General features: G+C 33.5%; 1 protein-coding gene across 1 annotated transcript in view; it reads right to left on the bottom strand.

Moving 5' to 3' along the window:
• Nucleotides 1-491: 491 nt before the first annotated feature.
• Nucleotides 492-16353, bottom strand: part of LOC139689524 (condensin complex subunit 1-like) — a 39339-nt gene continuing 23477 nt past the window's right edge. Inside the window, exons 12-21 of the mRNA XM_071586697.1 lie at nt 14687-14814; nt 13846-13985; nt 13381-13513; nt 10543-10774; nt 9481-9747; nt 8761-8863; nt 7717-7833; nt 5241-5321; nt 2197-2265; nt 492-616 (exon numbers count right to left, since the gene is read on the bottom strand). Coding sequence (XP_071442798.1) covers nt 492-616; nt 2197-2265; nt 5241-5321; nt 7717-7833; nt 8761-8863; nt 9481-9747; nt 10543-10774; nt 13381-13513; nt 13846-13985; nt 14687-14814 — 1395 coding nt within the window. The remainder of the gene's footprint in view (nt 617-2196; nt 2266-5240; nt 5322-7716; nt 7834-8760; nt 8864-9480; nt 9748-10542; nt 10775-13380; nt 13514-13845; nt 13986-14686; nt 14815-16353) is intronic.

The raw sequence follows: 16353 nt of genomic DNA, 5'->3' as shown, positions 1-16353 counted from the left end.
GATGGGGACTCTTATTACAAACCGCATATGATAATATATCTCAAGGTGATAATAGATGAGAGTAGAGATCTTGACAGATATTAAGAACAGGATTTCCATAGCCAGGCCAAATATGACTTCGAAGGGAAGAAAGAATAGAGGAAGACCAACGTAAACACGTATGTAGATAGTGAAAACAACATGTTAGAGAGTGGTGTCAGAGTGGATATATCATTGGAGATTGAACATTTCAAAAACTCACCCCAAGTATTAGCGAATAAAGTTAACAAAAAAATGCTGCAAATCTAGGTATTTGAAATATTTGAAATTTATGTTTGTCATCAGTAACTCAAAACCCAATATACTCTAATGAGTTTGAACAGACCCATTAGTTTTTATATAAAAGATACACATTGATTATTAAAATATTTTTATTTTTTTGTAAGACTATCATGTCAAAGGGTAAAAATATACAGGTATTAAAACTAACAAAATAAGATTGTATTTTATCATTAAGTTTTGTTCCTGGCAGATTTTCTAGAAGATCTAGGAGCAGCTCTAGTTCCACGTTTTGGTTTTTTTGGTTCTGGAGATGGTGTTTTATCTTCTTCACTACTTTTTTGGTTGTTTTCTTTTTCTGAAATCCCAATAATAATAATAATACTTTATTCATTTTGAAAAATGGTACAACCATATTAAATGTCAATATAAATATTATTTAATAAATAAACATAAGTTCTTAAATATGATGCAGATTGTCACAAAATAATTCATCCAATGAGTAAAGTGGGTGAGCAGGTAAACAGGCAGATAGTTATACAGTCATATATCCATATTATGAAATGTGTTATAAGTTGATGACAATCTACATTAAATAGTATTTAGATTTGATTTACATCTTGTGGAGTAGTTATGTATATTAGATCTTAATTGGTAAGTTTCCATATTGACTTTCACATGAATAAGAGCTTTAAAGATATATAAACTAAATACAGCCATGATCCTAATAAAAAAAGGTTTGCAGGAATCATATAGTGGTATATTAGCAAGAGCGCAAATATCTTTCTTTTGCAGTAGCAAAATTTGTTTATCATGTGGGGAATGACCTCATAACTCAACACCATAATTCAAATGACATTGAAAGAAGGCAGGGTTAAGTGTTAAACGATACTCATTGGAAATGAGAAAGTTGAGCTTTCTTAACATATAAACAGCTTTACTCAGTTTATTACAGGTCTGACTGACGTGAGTCTCCCAGTTAAGTTTTGTATCAATATAAATTCCTAATATTTTAAAAGTTTCAACTTAAGTTATTTTTGATTTAAGACTGCACACAATATGCTGAGTTTTGTTAGTATTTAAATGTAAATGATTAACATCAAACCATTCCTTAGCCTGTCTTTGCGTAGCGCTAGATCATACCTTTGCTTCTTTTAGATGTTGACATTTTTGCACTAAAGTAGTGTCATCAGCATATAAAACAGATTTAGGTTTCATATTACAGGGCAAATCATTAATCATAATGATGAAAACTACTGGGCCAAGCACAGAGCCCTGTGGTACACCACATTTCACTTTAAAAGCTGCAGATCAACAGCCATTAAGTTCAACCAACTGGTGTTGATCATCCAAATATGATTTCATTAGTTTCAGTGCAACTCCCTCAACACCATAATATTCTAACTTTGTTAGTAATATTAAATGATTAACACAGTTGAAAGCCTCACTAAGATCACATAGTGTCATAGAGACAGATTCCTTCTTCTCAAATGCATTAATGACATAATTAAATATGGACTATACTGCCAAAATTGTAGATTTCCCAGATCGAAAGCCATACTGTGCTTTGGAAAACAGATTATTTGACTCAAAAAAATCACATATTTGATCTTCCATTATAGCTTCAAAAATTTTACCAAAAATGGGGACTATGGAAATGGGGCTGTAGTTAGTTAAATCATTTTAATCGCCTTTCTTATCGACAGGTATTTTGGAATATTTCAGAGCTGTTGGAAAATCTCCTGTCACAAAACATAAGTTGAGTAATATTGCTAATGTTTCCACAATGGACACAATAATGTCCTTCATCAGGGAATTTGAGAGACCATCAATATCCTTACCGTTGGATTTTTTAAATAAAAAAATATAATTTCCATAATATTTAATGAAACCAAAAGGGAAAACTAAATTTGAAATTTTCAGCTAATAGCTACTTACCTGAACCACTCCCATCATATGTAACTTTTCTCCTGGGATTCCTTTTGGACCTAGCTGCCAGCTGTGCATCTGCAAGCCAACATTAAATGGTAATTAAACTCTTTGTGAATCATTTTATTATTCATACATATCAATGAATTATTGTGATGCATAGGTACTTTCTGTGCAGTTAAATCACAAATTATGCATATTAAAAAGTTTTTTTTAAGGAATAAATCATAACAATTCCAAAAATGTGTAATATATAATGCCTCAGAAACAAGCTGCTATCTTTAAATGGGAATTATTAGAAATTATTTTCCGTTACAATATATAATTTCCATTTGCTGCTGTTTTTGTTCCACGATTTTGAAAAAAATTTTGTTGTCACATGTTTAACAACCAAAACATCCAAAAAATTTCATTGCATGATTCAATTGATATACCAATGCCATCAGCGACTTCTCTGATTGTAATTTGCAATTGTTCATAATTACTTCTTTCACATTTTCATCAGTTATTGATGTGATGGGTCATCCAGTGTGTCAGTCATCTCTAACTTCTCCACAGCCTTCTGTGAAACACTAATACCACTGGTAAACCCTTGTTTTACATAAAGAAGAATCACCAAAAGCAATATTCAACATTTCTTTAACTTTGTTCTACTTTATTCCAGCCTTACAACAAAATTTCATGCAAATTCTCTGATCCATTTTGTATACAAATAAATAATTGCCAATCCCACCAAAATATAACTAACTTTTTTGTCAGCAGCCAACAGACTAAATAAATATCCAATATGGCTAAAAATGTACCCATTTCAGACATGTTTACCAATGAAGCAACGAAAAAATTGAGTGAATCGAGCAAACATTACGCACAAAACAAAATTCCTGTTCTTTTTTGAACTAATTCAAGTTTACATAAATAACCATGTGTGTGGGTGCATACAAATATAAATACGTATGCATATATATATATATATATGTCTGTGTGTGTGTGTGTATATATATATACATATATATATGTATATGTGTGTATATATATATATATATATATATATATATACACACTTATATATATGTATATATATATACATACATATATATATATGTATATATAAATGTATGTATATATATATGAATATATATGTGTATGTATATATATATATATATATATATATATATATACAAGTATATATATATATATATATATATATATATATATATATATATATATATATATATATATATATATATATATATATATATACAAGTATATATATGTATATGTATGTATGTATGTATGTATGTATGTATGTATATGTATATATATATATATATATATATATATGTGTATATATATATGTATATATATGTGTATATATATACTACCTTGATCAAAAAGTTCCCGGAATAACCACCGTGTGGCGCTCCCATCGTTCCAATTTGAGTTCTGTTTTTTTTTGTTAAATTGGTACATCTGTTGTTGATATTCCCTTTAAATCTTAGTGTCATAACTTGACATTTGCAAAAGTTACGTAGCCAAGAGTACATCTATCTCTGTGTGTGTTGGCGATTTTTTACAATTTCAGAAATGGATTTAAATTTGCAACAACGAACTTGTATTAAATTTTGCGTAAAAAACGGATTTAGTGGCGCACGGACATTGGAAATGTTGGAAAAGTGTTTCGGCAACGATTCTCTAAAAAAAAACGGTCGTTTACCAGTGGCACGAGCGGTTCAGAAGTGGTCGTGAGTCAATCGAAGATGATGAACGCAGTGGCAGACCATCGACATCGAAAGTCGGTGAAAAAATTGTTAAAGTAAAAGAAATGTTGGTCAATAACCGCAAATTAACCATCAGAGAAATAGCGGAGGACTTGAACATTGCCTATGGATCCGCCCAAGACATTGTGGTTAATGATTTGGGTTTCCGTCGTGTAGCAGCAAAGTTGGTTCCAAAAGACCTCAATTTCATGCAAAAAAGAGACCGTGTTGACGTCGCAAAAGACATGATTTGCGAGGCTGAATCCGATCCCACATTCATCAAAAGGATCATTACTGGAGACGAGACGTGGGTTTATGAGTACGACACGCAATCCAGACATCAGGCAAGTGAATGGCGTTCACCAAATGAGCCGAGACCAAAAAAACCACGTCGTTTTCAGTCAAAAAAGAAGGCAATGCTGACGGTTTTCATGGATTACAACGGTGTAGTGCATCATGAATTTTTGCCAGAAGGCCAGACAGTAAACAAAGAGTATTATTTGGGCGTTATGAGACGTTTGCGTGAAGCAATTCGCCAAAAGAGACCAGAAATGTGGGCAGAAAACTCGTGGATTTTGCACCATGATAACGCACCGTTGCACAGTGCTATCATTATTCGTAATTTTTTGACGAAAAATGCAACAAATACCATCCAACAGCCACCGAATTCACCTGATTTGGCTCCCTGTGACTTCTTTCTGTTCAATCGAGTTAAAAAACCATTACGGGGAACGCGTTTTAGCAGCCGAGAGGAAGTAATGGAAAAATCGCAGGAAGCACTGATGGACATACCGAAAACCGAATATAAAAAATGTTTCGAGGATTGGATCAAGCGCTGGCATAAGTGTGTTGCAGTCGATGGGGATTACTTTGAAGGGGACAATATAGATTTAGATGAATAAACTTGTATTTTTAATTTTCTGAATAAATTCCGGGAAATTTTTGATCAAGGTAGTATATATTTCTATATATGCATGTATATATACGCATGTACATTCATACATACAGGTATGTATCCATATATTTGAATGTGTATGTGCATCGACTGTAATTATTTCTTTATTGCAAAGCCTTTAGACCAAATTTTTTTGTTATGAAATTTCATACAATACAGTTTATATATTGTAACTGGCACTTAGTCCTTAATTGTTTTATATAATCCATTTTTTAAGCATGAAGAAAGAATCAGAGACTTGGCATTTCCACAGGAAACTCTCAGATTCTTCCTTCATACTTAACAAATCAATTTTCACAAAGCATCACCTATCAAATTATAAAATCCATTAGTAACCTTACCTTCATCGTCAGAGTCAACAGGCTGCTTAGCTCTCCCTCTTCTCTTTTGTACACTTTTCACTGCTGACTGAGGTTTCTTCCCTACAAAGCATAGACATTAAAATAATGAAACCCCTTTTCCTTTAATAATATGTACTCTCATATTTTTAAAGTTCCCTCAACATAGAGCATTAACATACAAAGGGTAATAATCATCATCTAATATGACCATATTAATTTGACATATTTTACCAGGATTGCCTCCAACATGTGATTTACAGTGACCATGAACACTTCAAGTTTTAGATGAGCTACAGCTTGATATTATTAGCCATTGTTATGAACCAAAAGATCATACCATTAGCCCTAATACCATATGACCACAGGAATGACAAAATATATTGAAGAGCATTTTTGACACTCCCATATATGATAATATACTGATATTATTGTCAGACACAATCCATAGAAAATTACATTAGAAAATTTGTTCATGACTAGATTTAATGAAGAAAAAATTTACTATTAAGTACCAACATAATTAATAGTAAACTACAGAGAAAGAGTAAGCAAATCTTACCATTTTACTTTAAAAAAAGTTTGGTTTCATCATTAATTTTATCAATACTTTTTCTTTCAACTGTTAAATTACAGAACTAACAGAATGTTTTTATGATACAAACAATATTACTGCTTTATTTAATGAGGAGAATTGTCTAAGATTATTCAGCTATGATCCTATGCTATGACTGAAATCAGTAATACAAGTTGAGGAACATGACAATATGTTCATTATTACATATGATGAGGGCTGTAGGGCTGTCCAGGAAGTAACCTCTATTTTAGTGTAGCGTAAGAAGTAGTTCAGGGAGCCGAATGGTCACTGTATTGAATAAGTCAGTACTTCTTGAGCTGCAGAGGTTGGAAGGTCGCACCACTTGTCGTTTGTTAACAATAGCAAGTCAAAATGATCAATACAATTGAAATTTCCACAAAATGTGAAGTTTGTTCAGTGATAAGGTTTTTACTGATAAAAAAACTTCAAAGCTGCTGACATTTATTGAGAAATTTGTGCTCTAATGCAACCAAATGTGATGAGTGACAAGAGTTGGGGGGTCAGTGTTTTCGTTCATAACAGTAAATAGAACTGTCCATGATGATGAAAGAAGTGGCTGCCCATCTGTGGTGAACAATAAACTGCACCTAAAAATCAATGACAAAACGTTTCATGATACCTGAAATATTCAGAAAGTTTCCCACGTATTTTTAAGACTCTGTTGCATGGAAACACCACTGAAAAGATAGGCTACTACATATTTTGTGCTCATTTTGACAAGGAACTTCAAGGCGCTGTCATCAGTTGTCTTCAATCTCAGTAAATATTTCAATATTTGTTTGTAACCATTTCCATAAGCCTACATGTTTTATCCTTCTGTAAGCCTAAATATTTCAATATATGCTGGTAACCATTTTTATAAGCCTACATATTACTGTATGCCTGTTGAAAACTGGCAGACATTGACAACCAACAACTGAACTATGTTTAAATGTGGGCAGTGACCCATAGAGTAGAGAGGTAAAGAGGGAATGCTCAGGGTTGATGATAGAAAACAGCAGGAGAAAACAGAAGGGTAAAGGATGGGAAGTGGAAGAGGGAGAACCAAGAGAATGGCTCAGGACAGGAAGACACCAATGGAAGTCAACCATTGGAAAACCTGCCATAAGGTAGAACAACTGATTATGATGATACCAATGATTTGGCTTCTAATTTCCCCCTTCATTCTACTCTTACTTGGTGGTCTAGAGTCCTTAAAGAAAAAGTTTCGCCAATACCAGAGAGATTTTTGTTTGGCTCCAACTTGACACAAAACTGGAAGTTGTTCAAATATATTGTTAAATTTACTAAATTAATACCAGCATACTAATACTATAACATGCACATATTACTTTATCCATTAAATTCTATTTGTTTATACATGATATTCAACATTTTGATATGTGGGGAAGAATGGTATAATTTCTCATCTCATGATTCTATCTCACATCAAGAAATTTTCTGCATGAGGTCAAATTTTCAAGAATGCCATGCATGCAAAAAATAGTCAATCCATTGTATAGTTAAAATAGTTCATTACTTTCATATCAGAATCAGTGATGGCTTGCATGGAATTTAGTCTTTCCTTCGTGCATTTTCTATTCTATTGAGATAATTCTATTTTATGGAGACGAATGTTTTCTTAAATGATAGGGGGTAAGAGCCTCTTGTGGGGTTTCAATTGTTTTTGTCAGCTTTGACATTATAGCTACCAGTGTGCCAAATTTCAACTACCTGGGTCTTCTGCAAGTGGCCAAAACATTTTTGGACAAGTCTACATACATAAAAACACTCTCTTTTATACATAGGGTATAAATAAAGCAATGGTGAAAAATAACTTACCGAACACTATGACGGAAAAAATAATGCAGACTTAATAAAACAAATAAGAAAATTGAGTACCTATGTTTTCAGTTGGTGATTCAAAATCACTTTCTGATGAACTTGAGGCAACAACCTTCCTTCTAGGTCTAGCAGACTTTGTAACAGATCTTGGTACTGCACTGGGGCCCTTTTTAGCTAAGTTCAGAAATAAAGACAACAATTAAAAGAGTCACAGTAAACAGAACTGATTTGAAAGCATGTTTAGACTATTATCCCACACCCGAATGCAGACAATTAATTGCATTCAGACTTCATCATAGGTCACAGAAAAATTCACCAGACAAATCATGGCCGTATGCATTAAAAAGTGCTTTGTTTGGTATTCAACAGAATGCATAAATAAGTGCAATCTTTTAATCAAAAAGATGATAAATTCTAGAACTCTGCTCTGTGGCAGATAAGAAGATTTCTTATTTGAATTCATTGCATGAAAAAAATATTTTTACCTCCTGACCTGAATTTTATGCATTTTTTCTCTGGTTTCCTCTAAAATAACTTAATACATTCCACTGAACATATGTAATAAAGAAGGTAGTTCCCTTCAATTAACATTTTCAGATCACATCTGGAGCGGGAATTCCGTTCATTTTGGCATATTTCGATGCCTTCATGGCGTCGAAATATGCCAATTGTTTGTGGGGGTGAGGGGGGTGACGAGAGCAAGCTTCCAGGCACCACCTTCCAGAAGGTGTACGATGTGTGGAAAACCTGCTGGAAGTAGTGTGTGGACCAACAAGGGTGCTACTTCAAAGACTTTTAAGCGAATGTATCAATTCTGTCCAATGTATATTTTTTAAACAACTCAGTCCAACTACTTTTGGGACAACCTTATAGTATATTTTTTTATGTTTAGATTCATACAATTCCTTGAAACCCATTCTTCAAGTCTCCCTAAACAACATTCCAGCTCAATACTGTCCCATGTAGTCTATCACATGAAAAAATGTTTATGTCATCAGCATAAAGAAGGTTATTCATGGGGTAAATACATTCACCAATATCATTGGTCTTGTCAGAAACTTTTCTGGCAACTCTTGTACAATTAATTCATAAATCATATACCTGGTGTTTGGATGGTCTTTTTGATGGCATCAGGAACATTGCCCTCTTCATCAGCAGTTTTTATGCACTCTTCAATTTTCTGTTCAAATTCATCCACCACAGCCTAAAAAAAAATGCAATCAGTCTCAGAAAATGCAATTTGGTACAGTCAATCTGCCACAAATCCAACTGAAACAACTTTCACTTCTATAAATACTCAACAGAATCTTACAATTAGATTTTCACATAAGTTCCTAGTAGAATATAACCCAGAAATCTATCTAGTACCTTGATACTAGTGTCTAATCTATTCATCCATTAAACATATGTAAAGGCCAATTAAGCATGGTTTGAACATCCTCTTACTCAGAACAAGAATATGGTCATGAACTTAAACATCACAGTAATCAGCTACCAACTGGGGCCAGCCATCAAAGCAAGAAATAGAATTTGTCCTCTGTGCATGTTTTTCGGGCCACATACTAATTTACAGCAATATATGTCTGAGTGTATAATATATTGATATTGTTAATGGTGGTTAGATATTATGGCATATGCCAGCAAACCACCCTTATAGTTTAGAATTAAATATTTAAGTACGAAACTATTACTTTTACAGTATTTTCAATGTCACAGAATTCGTTATAGTTTTTTTCTTAGTAGCTACATAATTGAGACAAAGCCATGAATAAACACTCCAAACATGCATGTATCTGGGTTAAAAACACGATATTATAGCACCTTCATTTCAGCCTTGGCCGTCTTCTTGGCAGCTTCCACAATGGATGCGAAGAATGCATAAACCTGTGGTTCCTTGGCTATTTTATCAGCGTAGCAAGGCATATGAGACATCAGGCGACGGATGGCCCTCTCTGAGTTGTAAGGAAGTAAAGACAGGCAAAATGCAAGATCACGCCATTGCCGTTTCTCATCTTCTTCTCGAGCATCTTTTCCTACTTCACCACTGGTCTTCAATTCAACACTTTCAGGCTTTTCAGAGTCAATATCCTAGGATTATGTAACAGACAAAGGGTAGTTTGGTTTCCTCATTATAAAATTTTTCTCAATGGGTAATATGAACTACATTAACAAAATATGCAATAAGTAATTTAAAATATAACTTGAACATTCCACATAACTTGGATTCAGTTTATAAGAATATATTAAAAATGATGATATTGGAAATACAATAATCCGGTCTTAAATTGAGGGAAATTTTCAGCTATTCATCCCACAAATACTGGCAAATATACCCACTGTAACCAACAATTGACCATAAATATAACTTCTCAACTTTGGAATAAAAACTTAATTAGAATAGAATATTGATTTTTTACACACTGATAATAATTATTTTTGTTTTCAAGAAAAAAGAAAAATTGAAGACAGTGTGATATGTTGGTACCAAGAATTGTATTAAAAATTGAAAAAAAATCCTTCATACTTAAAAGAAAGCACATTTTATCATTATTAATTAGTTAGCTACAAGCGAGTGCACTGGTGGAAAATATAGAATGAGGAAAACATATTATTTCCTTCACTGGCTATGACATAATAAATTCATCATAAATATCTATTTTTATCAGTGAATTTTTTTACATAGAATGAAATGTCAATTAAAGCAGAAGTAGTTGACACAAAAAAGCATCATTATACAGTCGTGTTCATAGAATATTTATACTAAAATTTTAAAGAATATAAAACCCTTAATCCAAGAATTTTATTCAATAAAATGCTGGGTGCAGATGTTTTGAGTACCATTTGTATTCTGCTTGTGTGACAGTATCTGTTGCAACAATTTACCTCATTATCATCATCCTTGTTTTCTTGTTGAAGTGCAGGAGCTTCTTCAGATGTCATTGGAGTTTTCCCAGCCATACCATCACTTGCAATAACATTAACCAGTGGATTCTCTTTTGGAATTGCTGGAGCATTATCCATGAAAGCACCGCTACTTGTAGTCTGAAATCTCAGGCAGAGCTTTTCCACCAACGAATCCACAAGCCGATCTTTAGTTATCAGCTGTATGAGAAAACTGCAGAAATAATCCAATGCCTAAATTATTTCAGTTTTTGACATTTGTGATGACACAATTTTATTTTCCACTTCCTTGCCCGGGGTACAAGGCTATGCATAGCACATTAATTTTTCCAGGGAAAATCCTTTGAGGAAAAATTTTCAATTTTATCTTGACAGAGACGAAGACTGCTCTCTCTCTCTCTCTCTGTTATTATGGATCAGTTCCACCATATCACACCAGAATCTATAATTTATATTTCTCCAGACAATTCCCATACTAGTACTACTAATGCATTGGGGACTCATTTAGTTTCTCTCACATTTCTGTTCAAAATTTTCTAATCTTCAAGGCAAAACATTCATTTATGGCAAGTAAATAGAGTGAAAATGTGATCAAATAAATTACATATTTAATTCATAGTTGTTGAGTGAAGTCACCTCATTGGGAGGGCTACAGTTGGATCTAAGCTTTGGTGAGGCTTGACTTGATTTCTATGTAAAAGTGTAGAACCAAAAAACCACAATTGCTAATGTCATGTGAAATTATTACTAGGTTAGGGCAGAGCTCACACCACACTAAGCCTTGGTGTGAGAAAGGTGCGTGAAATCCAAACATTTAAGGTTATGTGGATGATTGTTTTCTCTATGTCCATACAAAAGTCTTGACTTCACACATTGAGTGTCAAGACACTCAACATGTGAAACTTTATTGAATTCCATTTTGGCCGGCATGTTAACTGTATTGGCTTTATAATGCAGCATATCACATACTACTTTCTTTGAGCACCTGTGCAATAAAATTTGCTCAAGGCCGCACACTTATAGTGATGTCATTAATGAACCACATGTAAGCATTTCTCAATATATACCTTATGAGTCCATGCTCAACTCTCATACTGTAGCATATATGCATGTTAAGTGCTAAAACTTCTCTAGTGTAATAGCAGTTGTTACTTGGTAGGTAACTAATGTTCATCAAGTACTTAACTTGTTCACATTTTTGCTATTATGATTCGCATATTTGCTATTTTGATTCCTATGAGACAAAAAAGCCAAATGATGACAACTAAACAAAAACTGAACCACAAAACCAGCCATAAGAACATTGATTAAAAAAATTAATTGGAAAATGGTTTTTATATTTGACATTTAAAAGCAAATATTTCATGTATAAAAATATGTTACAATTGCAAACATGCATTTTTGTAATGTTTCCAAAATTTCTAAATATGAAAATATTTTAATGAATTTCCCATTAGATAATTTGGAAAATTGGGTTTTAAGATATGAACCAAAGACAAGAATGCATTATACTTGAAAGTTGAAGTACCATTATAATTGATTTAATATGAAGTTCAAGTAACCAGAAAAAACTCTAATACTGCCTAAAACAATTAATTTCAACAAACTTGAATGTTTCTCTATTGAATGCAAACATACATTTCATGCATGCATCTTTGTTTTAAAACAAAAAATAAATATTTAATTTAAGACATAAGAAGAAGAAAAATTAATAACCTCTGAGTATTCCAAAGACTCTGCATGTAATTAGCAACTAAATTTGAGATTGATAACATGACCATAAAGATGAATATGAAGCCTTTGAAGAATGAATAAAGAAGCCTTTGCAAAATTCCATCTTTATGTGGACTAAAATAAAATTATCCAAATTTTAAAATTTAGTTGTAAAATTTTACTCAAGAGATTTTATTTCTGCTTACTCAAAACGTATTGAATAAATGAAATTTCCAATAGCCGTAAACAGTTTACATTTCAAAACAAAATGCAAATGAGATTATTTGGCTAATGCCACAAGTCAAAGGGTAAATGGTAAATAAGGAAAGGGATAACAAAAGTGAATACGAATACACATATTTTGGCCACTAAGTAGCCCTCCTCGGCATACTGAAGGTGAATCGTCACGACAACACAAGTTGAAGTGAGGACGAATAGGGGCATCCAAAGAATATATAATGTGAAATATGGGGGTGTGGTTGGTGGGGTGGGCCAAAGGGACGGGAGCCAAAAGACTGAACCGACAGTTGAGGAGTTTGAGCTTGTTCACCATATTTTATTTGTATATTTGATCCTTTCCAAAACTTTCCTTGCTTCAACCTGTTTCCAAGTTTTGGAATTAAGAACAGCAAAATATCAAAGCATTTTACTCAGAAACCTGATGTACCTTTGAGAGGATTGGTAGAAATCCAGGCGGAAATGATTAGGACTTGAAGGAGGGAGCTTTACAGAGATTGTGTAATGCCACGGAGACTGTTAATATCTCAAGCTCAATTATTTGAGCTTATTGGATAGCAATCCGGGATAATGAACATCACAGGTTATTCTATCATGAAAAAGATTTTCAAAACACCCAGAATATTTGAACCAGTCAAATGAGAATAAGTTCATTTAGGTATTGTGCAAAATATTCATTGGTTTACAGAGGAAAAAATTTAAACCTAATATTTTCTGCATCAATCGAAAAAATTACATATTCAAGATTTATAAGACCACAAAATGTCAGCCAATTCAATTGCCAGTAATGCTAAGCATATAACAAAAGATTTTCAAGTAATTAATGAGCAAAATTCAATAAATATGAATTGGAATATACTGAAATCATACCTTAAGATGGTCTGAAATGATTTTTCGGGAACACCTAATGATGGATTTGAAAGACGTGAAATGATGTCAGTCATCACATTATAGAGAGCATTTCCTTTCTGCGCTAATTCTTGGAAAAACAGCTTTGAAATACCTATAACACAGAAGAAAAATACCATGAATATTCCAATACCACATTCCTATCCAATATAGCCTTGAAATACCCTTAGTAAATAATTAGCAATTACCTATATATTTTACAGTCCTGCTGGCAAAACATATAATTCTGTGTCTAATCTAAATTTTAGATGATAACTCTTAAATTTCTTAATATTTAGCCATTGCCATTTGTCTTTTATTGCAATAAAAAATGGCATTATTGGTACTGAATTGGTATTGAATAATCAAGAAAAAAACAAGAATTACTTAGCACTTGACAATACAATTGTACTTATAATAATAAATATTAAAAAATATTATTCTCACCTCTTATTTTCTCACTGGGATCCAGGATGCAAAGAGCCATGTCTGAAATTTGACCTTTCACCTTTACCATGTCATTCATAATAAGATGAGTGAGGACCATTAATGTATTCTGGCGAACTTTATCCGACATATCTCGAAGCCTAAAATACATAACTACATTACAGCATTTCAGCAGCATGGAAGGAAAAATTATATTTGACAAAGAATAATAACTTTGTCATACACTTAAAAAGATTATCACATGTCACTTATTGGTAACATCACTAATAAGTAAAAAGTACTTGCTCTAAAAAAAGTAATTCTATTCTTTTCTATACTATTGATTTTACTTTCTTTCTTCGTGTCCCCTTCTGGCAATGGGGCATGAAGTTAATAATTTCATCATTGCCATTTTCATAATTGTTAAACACAAGCAAAGTCATAGGACAAAATGGCTGATGAACATTTAAGGTAAAAAATACATACAATTATTTAATTATCCAATACAATAACTTCTGGAGAAAAGAATACCAAATTCTTTAGTCTTGAGATCCTGATTCCCTTCACAGAAATATTCCATACAAACATTTTACAGTAATATCCCCCAAAATGACTTTCTAAATTGAATTTTTTTTTTAAGAATACACTAACTTTGTAATGCCTACGACTTGCCCAATAATTTTGGATAATTATATGCATAATCTGCCAAATCAATTGCTGCTATCACAAGTAATGGTAACTTCTAATCAATTTAATTTTCCATCTGCATTGCCTAATTCCACCCATGCATATGTACATGAAAGAGCAAAATACATATAATTTGCTAATTCAGAAGTAAAGATAAAAACTTAACAATTCATACCTTCCATACAAATTTGGTGACCATGGCTCGGTTATATTTGGAAATCTATAGCAAAGATCACCCAATGCTATGATGCAGTTGGCTCTGATCACTGGCTCTGGGCTACGCTCCATAACAGTTACCAATAGCTGATAAAAATATGCAAGGAAGGAAAGTTATATTATCAAATGTACAAAGAAATAAACACAAATGCAAAATGTTTTAATTTAATAGAGAAACTGATAAACTGTTTTACAATGATAAATGCCCAGTATGGGAGAAGTACATGTATTAATTAAATGGAAAAAATAGGTATAGAAAAAGGGAAAAGTTGAAGAATTATGTCTCTAGCTGTTGAAATAAAGGAAGGATAAAGACCCCACGGGTACCCTAAGAACCCTGGAGACAGCAGACATTTTTCGGTGGTATCCCGATCCCTAATTGAAGTGCTTTGTGGAGAGCACTGAGTGAGTATGCTGTTTTTCGAATAGGACGTTAAACTGCAGGTGCCTTTCATTACGAGTATGCTAATGCTGATGCCAGATTCCTCTTCACCCTTCCTCCTTTCCCATCCATCCCCTATGGTGCAAGTGACCATAGCCATCCGTCACCTCCCCTAAAACTATTACTAATCTTCTTAACCCCCTCAGCCCAGTTCTCAGTACGTGATACGTCGCAACCAGCACGCCTTATCCAGGGATCGACGACGTGCGATGTGCACCGCATGCCCCGCTCCGCTCCCTTGGTTTTGAATTTATTCACAGTTTTTTAATTAATATGGTTGCCCTAGGCCTCTTAGATAATAAGTCTTCCTGATTGTTCTATTTGGGCTACAAGAAACGGCACTCTATAAGGAAGATAACTCTATGAAGTCTGTCGTTATGAGATGAGCGAGTTCTTTGCATTTTCGCTTTGTCCTCAGGTTCTGTTCCTCTTTACTACTTAATATGGTCTCCCTATCTGGTTTCTATGGAACCATTCGTGTATCATTTTTCTTATTGTTCCATCATAACAGTTGTGTCTATAGTCTCAGTTGTTAGATTTCTTTCTTGAGAAAGAAGTAAAAAAGCCTTGTATTTAACCCCCATAATGGATTCCAAGAGGGATAAGCTTTTTTTGAGTGAAGATAATATAGTTAATATAGTTGAACACCAGGATGGAGAAAGAAAAGTGAGTATTGGATGTATTAGTGCAAGTTCAAGTGAGAAAGATCGGTCGGGAGGCATTTTATTGAATAGATACGGCCGAGTGGGAAGAAGTCCCAGCCTAAAAGAAGATGTCAGGTGTGCTCCACACGAGGTAAGAGGGACTGTGTACTGGTGCCCCAACTGCAATGCAGGCCTATACAAGGTAGGATCAAAAAAAGACAGGACTGATTTTATAACTTGTTTAATTCGACAGATACAGCTTAATCAATTTTGTTGCCCTCAAAGTACATGCCTTGGCTGACAACACACCTTTGCCAATGTTTCTTCCAGCTCTCAAACCCTGCCTGGTAGGCCGCCTTGGGGATCCTTTTCAGATCTGCCGTACAATTACTTTTAATGTCTGCAATAGAGTCTAATCGGCACCCTTTCTAGGTTGATTTTTAATTTGGAAACAAAAAAAGTCTGATGAAGCCACGTCTGGAGAGTAGGGTGGCTGCAGGATCGCGGCAGTTCCGGTTCTGGCGAAAAACTCTGCCACGA

Source organism: Hetaerina americana, unplaced genomic scaffold (assembly GCF_022747635.1).
Source record: "Hetaerina americana unplaced genomic scaffold, ioHetAmer1.1.p SCAF_24, whole genome shotgun sequence".
Taxonomy (NCBI): domain Eukaryota; kingdom Metazoa; phylum Arthropoda; class Insecta; order Odonata; family Calopterygidae; genus Hetaerina; species Hetaerina americana.
This window is presented reverse-complemented; position numbering and strand designations above follow the sequence as displayed.